The following is a 13,207-nucleotide window of genomic DNA, read 5'->3' on the forward strand; positions in this document are numbered from 1 at the left end:
AGTAGTATTTTTAATAAATATTTTGTATCTGTATTTACTAAAGAGGAACTTAACAATATGCCTTCAGCCGAACAAGTCTATGTGGGTGGGGACGAGGACAGGTTGACGAGTTTAGCAGTTACCAGGGAGGATGTTCTTAAACAAATAGTAAAACTCAAACCAAACAAATCCCCACGGCCGGATGAAGTGTTTGCTAGGGTGCTTAAAGAATGCAAAGAGGAGCTTTGTGACCCACTGTCAACCATATTTAATAAATCAATAGAGTCAGGCAGAGTGCCAGAGTTTTGGAAAGTTGCTAATGTGATACCAGTTTTTAAGAAAGGAGATAGATCACTTGCGTCTAACTATCGACCAATTAGCCTAACGTCTATTGTGGGAAAGTTACTCGAATCTATAATAGCAAATAAAATTCGTCTTCATCTTGAAAAACATAAATTAATAATTGAGTCGCAACATGGTTTTATAAATGGCCGTTCATGTTTAACAAATTTGTTATCTTTTTATTCTAGCATTGTTGAGGCAGTTGATAGTGGTAAGGATTGCGATGTTGTATACCTTGACTTTAGCAAAGCTTTTGATACAGTGCCACATGAAAGACTGATTAAAAAAATAGAGTCTCATGGTATTGGGGGTGCTATATTAAGCTGGATTAGGGCATGGCTATACCAAAGGAAACAGAGAGTTAAGTTGCTTAAGTTGCATTCACTGGAAAGGCGAAGAGTTAGGGGTGACATGATAGAGGTTTATAAGTGGATGAATGGACATAACCGGGGGGATATTAATAGGGTATTAAAAGTATCAACACAGGACAGAACACGAAACAATGGATATAAATTGGATAAGTTTAGATTTGGGAAAGACTTGGGTAAATACTGGTTCAGTAACAGGGTTGTTGATTTGTGGAACCAATTGCCGCGTAACATTGTGGAGGTGGGGTCCCTCGATTGTTTCAAGCGCGGGTTGGACAAGTATATGAGTGGGATTGGGTGGTTATAGAATAGGAGCTGCCTCGTATGGGCCAATAGGCCTTCTGCAGTTACCTTTGTTCTTATGTTCTTATGTTCTTATGTTCTATTAATATCTCCCCTGTTATGTCCATTCATCCACTTGATAACCTCTATCATGTCACCCCTCACTCTTCGCCTTTCCAGTGAATGCAACTTAAGCTTTGTTAATCTTTCTTCATATGAAAGATTTCTAATTTGGGGAATTAACTTAGTCATCCTACGTTGGACACATTCAAGTGAATTTATATCCATTCTATAATACGGCGACCAAAACTGAACTGCATAATCTAAATGGGGCCTAACTAGAGCAAGATATAGCTTAAGAACCACACCAGGTGTCTTGTTACTAACGCTTCAATTAATAAATCCCAGTGTCCTATTCACCTTATTACGACCATTCATGCATTGATCCTTTTGTTTTAAATTCTTACTGATCATAACTCCCAGATCCCTTTCGCAATCCGAGTTCCCAATCTCAACACCATCTAGCTTGTAACTCTATCATCATTACCTAGCCTCAGAACTTAACATTTATCAGCATTAAACTGCATTTGCCAATCCTTTGACCATTTCAGAACCCTATCTAGATCAACTTGAAGTGATAGTGAGTCCTCCTCCGAATTAATTTCCCTACCGATTTTCGTATCATCGGCAAATTTGCAAATGTTGCTACTCAAACCTGAATCTAAATCATTTATATATATTATAAACAACAGAGGTCCCAGGACAGAGCCCTGAGGTACTCCACTAACAACATTATCCCACTCTGACTTAACCCCATTTATACTAACTCTCTGTTTCCTATGGAATAGCCATGACCTAATCCAACTTAATATAGCACCCCCAATACCATGAGCTTCTATTTTTTAATTAGTCTTTCATGTGGCACTGTATCAAAAGCGTTGCTAAAGTCAAGGTACACAACATCACAATCCTTACCACTCTCAACTGCCTCAACTATGCTGGAATAAAAAGTTAGCAAATTTGTTAAACATGAACGGCCATTTGTAAAACCATGTTGCGACTCATTTATTAATTTATGTTTTTCAAGATGGAGACGAATTTTAGTTTAGTTTAGTTCATTTATTATGCACTCCATACCCATCTTGTGGGCGGTAGTGGAAAGGGTTACAGAGGCACATAATGGGCTCAGGGACTGAACCCCACAATTCATTTAGCTAAGCAAGTTACAATCTTGTTGAGCTAGTTACAAAATTCAATATAAGTCATCACATCAACAATGATGATTGACGAATTGTATTTGCAATTATTGATTCACGAATTGAATTTGCAATTATTGATTCACGAATTGAATTTGCAATTGTATTTGTAGACGAATTGTATTTGCAATTATTGATTCAAGTAACTTTCCCACAACAGACGTTAGGCTAATTGGCCGATAGTTTGACGCAAGTGATCTATCTCCTTTCTTAAAAATTGGTACCACATTAGCTACCTTCCATGACTCTGGCACTCTGCCTGACTCTATTGATTTATTAAATATGGTAGACAGTGGCTCAGAAAGCTCCTCTTTGTATTCTTTAAGCATCCTGGCAAACACTTCATCCGGCCCTGGGGATTTGTTTGGTTTTAGTTTTTCTAATTGTTTAATTACGTCCTCCCTGGTAACTGCTAAACTAGTCAACCTGTCCTCATCCCCACCCACATAGACTTGTTCGGCTGAAGGCATATTGTTAAGTTCTTCTTTAGTAAATACAGATATAAAATATTTGTTAAAAATACTACTCATCTCCTTGTCATTATCCGTTATTTGACCTGTCTCAGATTTTAATGGACCTATCCTTTCCCTAGTCTTAGTTCGATATAACTGAAAAAAACCCTTTAGGATTTGACTTTGCTTGCTCTGCTATGCGAACTTCATAGTTTCTTTTTGCTTTCCTAATCTCTTTTTTAACATTTCTAACCAGTTGTATGAATTCCTGTTCTAAACTGACTTCCCCATTCTTAATCCTTTTGTACCAAGCTCTCTTATTCCCTATAAGGTTCTTTAAATTATTTGTTATCCACTTTGGGTCATTAGTATTCGATCTATTCAATTTGTATGGTATACTACGTTCCTGTGCTTTGTTTAGAATATTCTTAAATAAGTTATATATTAAATCCACATCGAAATCCCCTTTTACGTCACCTATCGCTGGGTTCATGTCTCGCTCCAAGATCGGCCCACACCCCATACCCAAGACTTTCCAATCTATTTGACCCAAAAAAATTCTTAGGCTATTAAAATCAGCTTTTCGAAAATCTGGCACTTTAACAGAATTTTCTCCTACAGGTCTATTCCATTCTCTGCTAAATCTGATTACTTTGTGATCACTGTTCCCTAGCTCACTCCCTATTTCGATGTCATTAATTTGTGTTTCCCTGTTAGTTAACACTAAATCTAAAATATTATTTTCCTGCGTTGGTTCCTTAATATTTTGCGTAAGAAAGCAATTGTCAATTAATTCTAGAAAATCTTCTGCTTCACTATTCCCTGTTTTGTTCACCCAGTTTATTCCACTAAAATTAAAGTCACCCATGACATAAATACTGTTAGATCTAGATGCTCTAGATATTTCATCCCATAGATGCTATGCTTCCATTCTGTCTAAATTTGGTGGCCTATATATAACTCCTTTTATAATATTATTTGCTTTTTCGTTTAATTCTATCCAAATAGTTTCTGTGTGTGGCTCAGTTTTGATTCCCTCTTTGAGACTACATTTCAAATTGTCCCTAACATATATGGCTACTCCCCCTCCTCGTCTAATATATCTATCTGTGTGAAATAGTTTAAATCCATTTATTTGATATTCAGCTAATAGTTCTCTATTTTCTACATTCATCCACGTTTCGGTAAGTGCAATAATATCTATTTTTTCTGTGCAGACAAGAGCATTTAATTCGTTAATTTTATTTCTTAGACTTATGCTGTTAGTGTAATATACCCTAAGTGAATTGTTATTTTGAGGCCCTTTTCTTTCCCTGATCATTTTGCCAATTCTTTTCTCCCACGGACACATACTTTTATTACCTCCTTCCTCCAAATCAATTCCCATACCACTATCTACTAACAGTTTAAACCCAAACAAACACCTCTAACCACTGGTTCCAACGAGTTCGCAACAGCAACAACCCCAGCCCTCGATAGATGGACCCCATCACGAGCATACATTTCATTTCTTCCATAGAAGTGTTCCCAGTTGTCTATGAAAGATATTACATTTGATTTGCAATATCTTTCCAGCCGGCAATTGACACCAAGTGCCCTCGACATCCATTCATTTCCCACTCCCTTTCTTAGAAGAATGCCACATATGATCGGGATTCCTCCCTTGCTCCTAACTAATTCTATGGCTGTCCGGAATCTCTGTATTAGTTCCTCACTCCTAACTCGACCAACATCATTACCCCCTGCACTAATACAAATAATGGGTTTGTTTCCATTTCCCGTCATAATATCATTCATGTTTCCAACAATATCGGCAATTCCAGCTCCCGGATAGCAAACCCTTAATCTGTTCCCCCTATCTCTGGCACAAAACGTTCTGTCTAAATACCTCACCTGGGAATCTCCCACAACCAAAATTCGCTTCGGTACCTCCTTAACTTTCTGAGCAGCCTGAGGGGCCTGCGCTCCGCTGCTCCTCGCTGGTTTCCGTTCCGAGTGAACTGGAGGATCACCACAGCACTCGTCCTCCAACACGGCAAATGAGTTTGCTGTCCTTAGGGCGTCTGTAGGTGGCCTTGTCAAGGTCTTCTTAAGACCCCTGTCCTTCACGACTCCCCACGACGAGGTCCCGTCAACACTGGTCTCCTCCTTCGTTTCCTCCCGAAGTCTCAGCTGTCGTACCTCCTCCTGCAGGGAATCTATCTCTGCTCTCAGAGCTCCAACCAGACTCACCAAATCCTTCACTAATCCTTCCATTATTGCAATAATAATGTTACAACAATCGGAGCTCCAGCTAACACAACCTCTCACTGTGACTGCACCTGACTGACTTGTGACTGCACCTGACTGACTTTATTGACTGCTCCTTTTCTCCTTCTCCTGTTGAGACTGCAATGGCTGTTGCCCAGTACGATACTGCTGGCACACCTATCTATATCAGAAACATAAGCCTTGCTCCTCTACTTCCTCCCCAGCAGGTAAGAAGGCATCAATCTCTTCCTCACCTTACGAATCCGACTCTATCCCTGAATCCCCCTCCCATTTCGGTGATTAAGTCCTCTGTCCCAAATATAGAAATTCCCTTGGCCCTCAATTCTCTCTTGGATGCTGCCCTTGATGAGGTGCGCTCCCCTGTTTCTGCCCCTCCTCTCCCTGATTGCCTTGACCGCAGCTCTCCAATGCTGCTCTGGACCCAGTCAGTCCACCTCTGGTTCATCCTACCACTACCTTGACTCCATTGTTCTTGCTAGATTTACCTGTTCCTGCTAGATTTACCTGTTCTTGATAGATTTACCTGTTCTTGCTAGATTTACCTGTTCTTGCTAGATTTACTTGTTCTTGCTAGATTTATCTATGCCCCATAACCCCAATTTCACTGATCCTGATCTTGATATTAGTATACTGTTTTAATTTGTCTTTATTTGTCCAGTGTTCTCTATTTCTATTCTCTCTATTTTTGACAATGTTTATTCTTCATTTGAATATTCGTGTATTTTATGCCAACTTATATGAATTCCAGCTTCGGATATCACAGTTTTCACTGCTTTGTGTCTGTCTCCAGGAGCCAGACACAACTGGTAAGCCATGAGCACTACCTTCTTCACCTTGTCGTAATCACTGGAGTCATCAAGGGACAACGTGGAGTAGGTAATTTGGGCCTTCCCAGTCAAGACGGACTGTATCATGATGGCCCAATTCTCCTTTGGCCAATCCAAAGAGGCAGCAACTTTCTCTAAGGCTGCGAAGAACTTCGAAACTTCCTTTTCGTTGAATTTAGGGACCATCTTTATATTCCTTACCGGATCAAAACTACTTGTTAACGTTGTTTTCCTCTGACCACCTAATCGCAATACTTCTAACTCGTGTAGTCTTTCCTTCTCCCTTTCTTGCCTTTCTTTTTCCTTTTCTTCTAATTCCAACCGTTTCATTTCCATTTCCTTTTCTTTCATTTCTCGTTCTTTCTCTATTTCCTTTTCTTTCATTGCCATTTCTTTCTCTTTAATTTCCTGTTCTATTTCTAATTTCTTCCACTCTATCTCACGATTTATTTCTAAGGCTCGCATTTTGACAGTTAGAAAACTTATATTCAGTTTACCCGCATTACTTTCACCATCACTACCTTTATCTTCCTTTTCAGTGGCAGCTACCACCTCACTTTCCTTCGTGTCCTGTGCCTCGCTTTCCTGCTTCTCCCCGGCCTTCAAATGTTTGTGAACCTTTGACAAGATCTCAACACGGGAATCGCTGTCACGTATTTTGATCTCCAGATAGGCACTCACTAGCACAAGTTCTTACTTTCCCAGATATTTCAATCTGGCAAGACAGTCCTCCTTGTTCAGAAAGTCCTAAACATAGTCCAGATCCTCAATGGTCACTTTCTCCGCCATTGTCACTTAAGTGGTGCACGAACACTTAACACACTGCTTCACTTGAGCACTTAACACACCAAGCACTGTACTTCGCCAATACTGCACTTAATCGCACCGAACTCGCCAATACTGCACTTAATCACACAGAGCACCACACTTGCCAATATTGCACTTAATCACACTGCACTGAACAGGACGTATAACATCCTAATAATTACAAACAGGGGAATTATTCACAGGAGATTGCACTACGTCACCATCCCTGTCAAACATGCTTGACAAGGGGTCGGATCCCGCAGGGGATGCCAATTATGTTACGGCCCTACTGGGACGCAACCGGGTTCTTTTCTGATGGTATTAGTTTTTTGGGCATCCAGCCCCAAGTTAGTAGAGGCTTTCAAGGGGTGAGCTCCATAACGCAAGTAAAATCAATGGGGGTGGTACATTAAATACACAAGTATACTTAATTATATATATTCCTTTCCCACCACCATATGTAAATTAAAGTCACAAAAGGGAATTATTACAACACAGTATTTACATCTTAGTCTTCCTCTGAAGACACTGGATACTTGGCGATGCTCACTCTGGGTAGCCTTTCCTGGTTTTCTCTTCCATGGCCCAGAACCCACCATGAATCTACCCTGGCCACAGGCCAGCCAAATTACAATCCCACTGGGTGCCTCGTCGTGATGGCCTACAACCACAGTCCAGCCTGTAGCTGGCAGGTACTAGTCATCCTCGCTGTTAGGCCACTCCATGACTAATACTAAGGTTGCGAGCCCTAGGCAGGAGCCTCGTGTGACTCGCTGGTCACTCTCCTCGGTCGGCACCGCAGTGGGTGGTCTCTTCCACCAGCCAGCCTCGGAGACAGCGAATGCCACTCCTCAGGCAGGCTATCACGCACTCAGCAGAGTTCATCCGGGGGTGGCTCACAGCTTCTACAAAGCAGACTGGTAAAGAGACCTTGGCTGCCATGGGTAGACTGATTCAACGTACCTCACAGCCGTCCTAGGTTGACTCTGAAAGCAGACACATCATCAGTACTGGGGACACTACATGGGATCACTAGGAAACATCACTTACTAGCTTAGACACAAACGTCCACTTATTCGCTCCATAGATGGCGGTCACTGTCTAAGCGCCACCTCACCAGAGGTCAGCAGCGGCTACGTCACGAGCTGACTAGGACAGGCATCCAGCACTTATTGCCGGCATCTCTCGTCATCACTAGATGGCGTTGTCTATGTTGTGGGATTTTCGGGAGCGGACTCACAGATGGCGTGGACTTCACAGCTTCTTGCTCGGGCGAGGAATTTTGGTTCGTAACACACGCGCCCAAAGTCCATGCTTTGGGCACACTATACAGTAATGTAAGTTTGCCTCGGGTAATATATAACAGTGATCATCATTACCCAGTTTCAGGGGATGGACGGTGTTTCAGGCCATCCTCCAAAGGTTTCACAATGTCAACAAGAAAACGGTCAATTTAAAGTAGTCTCTCCTACCCTACCAGAGGCTCCAAAACAGAAAATGGGACAGTACATCACTTTCTTGAGTTGCTTTCATTTTCTTGTAAATTTTTTGGCCTTGTGTGATGCATATGAGCAAAAACTGATGCTCTTTATCAGAGGACAGGTTAAGTATTTACTTGGAGTAGAGAGAATATTATAGAGAATCTTTTTTTTTTTTCTCTTTGGCAGGAACACCACTTGAATATGGCGTCGCTTGTATGGGTGTGGCGGCGAAGTGATCTGGCCGCAGCGGTGCGACCCATCGTGGCTGTACTGATTTACGTGCTGGATGATCCCAGAAGCACCTTAGTCGGACCTAAGCGTGCATCTTAGCCCGGACACAAGTTCGAACCCTCATTACGGCCTTTGTGGATTTGTTCATTAAATGTATAATGGTATTGTGATTTCTGTATCACAAGTGATGTTCTTTTCCTTAAGAATGTATTCCATGATTTGTATACAGATAAAGGTTTGATTGTTAACAGTTGTGTACCTCAACTTGTCTTGATAATAAACAATAAAAGTATATTTGAGTTTAAAAACTTATTATTGCTGTCAAGTTTCATAATTTCTGGAGTACAAGACGACTGGTATTGCCCCTTTTAACCCCTCCGTGGTGCCTCCTTGCCGTGGTGAGGGGCTCACGTACACCTCCCTGTGACCGGTGTAGGTTGCCTTTGCCCCTTCTCCTGCCCCTTTTTGGGTGGTGGACGTGCTGAAGGGCACCACGTAGGGGCCTTATGAGCCATCGGACCACCCGCTGGAGGGGTCACCTGTGAGGGGCCGCCCTGAGTGGATGGTTGGGTGTCCAGGCTGGTGCGATAGGGGGAATGGGGTCTTAGCACCAGTGTGGGAGAATGGACGATGTTGTAGGACTCCCCTGTTGAAAAGGAGGAGCACCGCTGGGGTCAACGCACCCTTCCTGCACTGGCCCGCGCTCAGCCTCCCTGGCTGCCCTGGTAGGTGGTATCTCTTGGTTCCAGGTCCCAAACTTTTGATATTGTTTGGTGCATGGATGACGACACGACTTCTCTTAGCCAGGCTCATGGGGTGGGTGACCAGGCCCCTGAGTTGGACCGTCCTGGAAGACCGGGATCTGTAGCCCCCGCTACAGGGCTCGGTTTAGGCCCAGACCGGACTCTTCCTTCCTGCTCCCCTCCCTCCTCTGTGGTTGGGTCGAGCCCCAAGCCTGCTGTGGTGACCGCCTCGTCCCCTTGCATGGCTAAATCTTATTGTGACTACTGCGCCTTTTGACCCATCTCTCTCTAAAGGTTCTCATCGCCGTCCCCGCCATGGCTACTCTCTCTTATGCTCCCTTCCCATACTAATTCGTACCATGCTTTGTTTGGTCCTCCTACGTGGACTAATTACTTTGACCTCCATCCTTTACATTCAATTCCTGACAATTTTTCCCTTCATAGGCATCTTGTAGATTCCGTAGATGCCTCAGTTACCTTCAACCCCACCCGTCTTGGTACCCGTGTCGTTGCTGGTTCTCAGGATGCAGCCACCCGCTTAGCCGCCTTATCCTGCCTTGGCGAGACCCCCTGTTCGGGTCTCAAAGAACGCTCGGGTAAATGCCAGTGTTGGCACTGTTCTCCTCCCACACCATGTTGCGACTAGTGTTAGGAATCTAAAAGACTGAAAAGACCACGAGGATATCAAGCATATCCTCAAGGCCCAGGGTCATTCTGTCCTCCAGGTGGATACGTTTACTCATCCCCCTCATGGTTATCGCCTTCTGCCCCTTCAGGTTGTGAAGATTAACTTTGATGGTAGGATCCTTCCGCCCTCTGTCATTCTTGTTGGTGCCAGATGCTCCGTTCAGGAGAATATTCCATCTCCTCGGCTCTGCAATAAGTGCTGGAGGTTTGGGCACGGTGCCCTCAAATGCTCTAGTCCTGTCTCTCTCTGTCCCATGTGTGGAGGCGAGGGTCACTCTAAGTTGGAGTGCACTTCTCCCTAGGTCCGCTGCCTCAATTGCGGTGAGGCCAACCCTACCTTCTCCCGCACGTGTATACGTTACAAACTTGAGGCGGCTGTCCTCAACTTGAAGCACCGGGACCATTTGTCTTTTCCTGAGGTTCGGCGCTAAGTTCATTGTCTCCCCTCCTTCGCTGGCGTATCCTATGCTCGCGTGGTACGCTCTTCCTCTCCTCGTCCTTCCCACCTTACTCAGTCTCACAACTGTTTCCAAGCCTTAGACCCGAACACACCCACCACCACCTCCCTTGTTTCCCTCCGTTTTGTCCCAGAGGGTCCCCTCCCCTTCTGGTTCTCTGTCTAGGGTATCCCTTCTTTCTACCCAGTATGTCATGTCTCCTGTGTCTTCTTTCTCCTCTCCTTTTGGTCTTCCTTCCCGTCATTCTCCTCCGTCTCTTGGCTCACCACGCCACCTGACAGTGCGGGCCGATGTCCATTGCTCTCCTTGTGGTCATGTTGTTTGCTCGCGCTCTTCTTCTCCTTTCGAGATGCTGGAGTCTGTTGCCCAGTACATTGCTGCTGGGAAACCAGTCTCTTTGAGTCAGAAGCGGAAACCTGGCTCCTCTCCTTCCGCCTTCCCGGTAGGTAAGAAGGCTTCGCTTTCTTCTCAACCCCCTATCTCTGATTCTTTCGTTCCTTCCCCTCCCGCTTCGGTGGTGGAGCTCTCTGTTCCTACTGTGGGGGTTTGTTTAGCCCCCGGTTCCGTCTCGGATACTGCCCTTGCTGAGGTGCGCTCCCCTCTTTCTGCCCCTCCTCCTCCTCTTCCTTTTCCTCCTCCAGACCCTGTTCGTCCACCTCTGGTCTGTCCTCCCACTTCTTTCCCTCCTTCTTTACTCAGTTTACCCATGCCTCCTAACCCTGACTTCGCTGATCCTGACCCTGTGCTTCTTTCACGTGCTGTATTCTCTTTTCACCTTTGTTTCTTCTTTGATCTCTGTTGCAATCCTTTCTCTTTTTGCCAATGTCTATTCTTCCGTGGAACATCCGTGGATAATACGCCAAATTCCTTGACCTCCAACTTCTAATTTCACAGTTTTCGCCCCTTTGTGTCTGTCTCCAGGAGCCGATGTTTGGTGCTCGTCCTGGTCGCTTCCGTGGCTATTCTCTTCTCTCACCCCCCCCCCCACCAGCTGTTGCTGGGGCCCATAACTCTTCTGCTCTCTTGATTCACTCAGATGTTCCCTTCGTCCCCTTACTTTTTTCCTCGCCTCTCCTTTGTTCTGCTGCGTGTGTCTTTGTGCGTAAATGGTACGTGGTTTGTTCCATTTATCTCCTCCCCACTGTCCCACTTTCTCTTCCCGATCTTAAACACCTCCTAGACTCCTTGCCAGAACCTGTGCTCCTACTGGGTGATTTCAATTGTCGTCATGCCCTTTGGGGTGATGTGCTGACAAACACCCAGGGTCGCCTCCTTTCCTCTCTTCTTCCCTGTCCCCTCTTAATTCTGGTGAGCCCACTCATTTGGACTCTCGGACTTGCTCCCTTTCCTGTCTCGATCTTTCTCTGTGCTCGTCATCCCTTTCTTTAGATTTTGGGTGGAGGGTCGTTGATGACTTCCATGGCAGTGACCATTTTCCTGTCCTTGTTAGTTTTTTGTCTTTTCACCCTCCTCTCTCCTTCCCTAGTGGCGGTTTGCAGAGGGTGACTGGTGCCTCTTTACTCTCCATGTTACTATTTCCGACCTCTCCATTCTGCCTCTCCCTCATGCCCTCCTTCTTTTTCATGACACTGTCTTTGATGCTGCCCTCCACTCTATTCCTTGCTCTTCCTCTTGGGGAATGCGGAAGTGCGTTTCCTGGTGGAATGTGGACTGTACTCGGGCTGTCTGCTGTAAGCGTGCAGCCTGGAAGAAACATCGCCGCCGGCAGAAAGTTGAGTCTTTTCTTTTGTTTCGAAAGGCGAGTGTGGTGGCCCGTAGGACCATCTGTTCATCTAAACGTGCTTGCTGGATGTCTTATGTCTCCACCGTTATGTCCAAAACTCCTCTACCACTGGTCTGGAAGCGTATTCGCAAGATTACGAACTTACCCGCGTAAGTTCCCGATGTCTCGCTGGTCCTTTGCCTCCGTGGTGTTCTTGTGGCGGACCCATTGCAGGTCGTTACCGAACTGGGTTCCCACTTTTCATGTTAGTTCTGGTTCTCATCTTCCCCAATCCTTCCTTCTTCGTAAGCCTATTCTTGAATCTCGTCCTTTAAATTTCTGTACTCATCTTCGCCTTCCCTATAATGATCCCTTCTCTCTCTCTGAGCTTCAGTCTGCCCTAGCCCTCTGTGGTTCTACAGCAGTGGGCTCCGATGGCATTCATTATGAAATGCTTTGCCATCTCTCTCTGTGCACGTCTCAGTATTTACTGAGTCTGTAAAATCGGAAGAAGAACCAAGAACTGGCATGCTTAAAAGTAATTAGAACTAGAGACTGATGTGGGGAGTATATCTTCTCCAGTTTCAGTCAAGGGTGCTGAGTCTGTCCTGACTGTTGGAGCAGTCTATAGAATTCCTAACACTGATGTGTTCGAATTCAACTCTAACCTTAGAAATCTAATACAAGGTAACAGACTGAACCAAAGCTATCTAATTATCGCAGGGGGACTTTAATATTGACCTCTGCGAGCCTGAAAACCCTACTGCTGCCAGCTTCCTCAACTGTATGAATTCCTGCCTCCTCATACCCTTAATCATTAGACCTACTAGAATCACTGATAGTACTGCCATGGCTCTTGATCACATCTGCACCAACATAACCTCTCCACTTACTTCAGGGATAATCACCGATAACACTACAGACCATTACCCCACATTTCTCTTAACTAACATTAACAAACCACCTCTAGAGACAAGGGAGATAAGCTTTAGGCTGTACAATGAAACTGCAATAGGCAATTTTATAGCTGCTGCTGCTAATGTCAACTAAGAGACCGAATTAGGTAACGTATGGGACATCAACCTAGCAGTGCAATCTTTTCTTCAAAAAACTCTCAGCCTTTATAACACCCACTGTCCTATACAAACGAAACAAGTCACAACTAAAAGGCTAAACAATCCCTGGCTTACAAAGGGAATACTTAAATTCATTAATAAAAAACATGACCTTGAGAAGAAGTGTAGGTTAGGAATCGTCTCCAAAGAATTTTCAAAGAATTACTCATCATTGCTATCTAAAA

General features: G+C 44.4%; 1 protein-coding gene across 1 annotated transcript; it reads right to left on the reverse strand.

Annotated features, from left to right (window-relative positions):
- Window positions 1-5,031: 5,031 nt before the first annotated feature.
- On the reverse strand, window positions 5,032-11,029 carry LOC138371311 (arginine and glutamate-rich protein 1-like). Its single transcript, XM_069336096.1, has 3 exons — window positions 10,903-11,029; window positions 5,979-6,457; window positions 5,032-5,094 (listed from the first exon to the last, which is right to left on the reverse strand). The coding sequence occupies exons 1-3, from the start codon at window positions 11,027-11,029 to the stop codon at window positions 5,032-5,034; spliced, it is 669 nt and encodes a 222-aa protein (XP_069192197.1).
- Between the last annotated feature and the right edge of the window lie 2,178 nt (window positions 11,030-13,207).

Source organism: Procambarus clarkii, chromosome 35, assembly GCF_040958095.1.
Source record: "Procambarus clarkii isolate CNS0578487 chromosome 35, FALCON_Pclarkii_2.0, whole genome shotgun sequence".
NCBI lineage: Eukaryota > Metazoa > Arthropoda > Malacostraca > Decapoda > Cambaridae > Procambarus > Procambarus clarkii.

Coding starts and splice junctions, on each gene's coding strand:
- LOC138371311 (XM_069336096.1), bottom strand. CDS start 11,029: ATGTTCCACGGAAGAATAGACATTGGCAAAAAGAGAAAGGATTGCAAC. Junction 6,458..10,902: donor TCAGGATCAGCGAAGTCAGG/GTTAGGAGGCAT, acceptor AACTTGTGCTAG/TGAGTGCCTATCTGGAGATC. Junction 5,095..5,978: donor TAACAAGTAGTTTTGATCCG/GTAAGGAATATA, acceptor GTGTGCCAGCAG/TATCGTACTGGGCAACAGCC.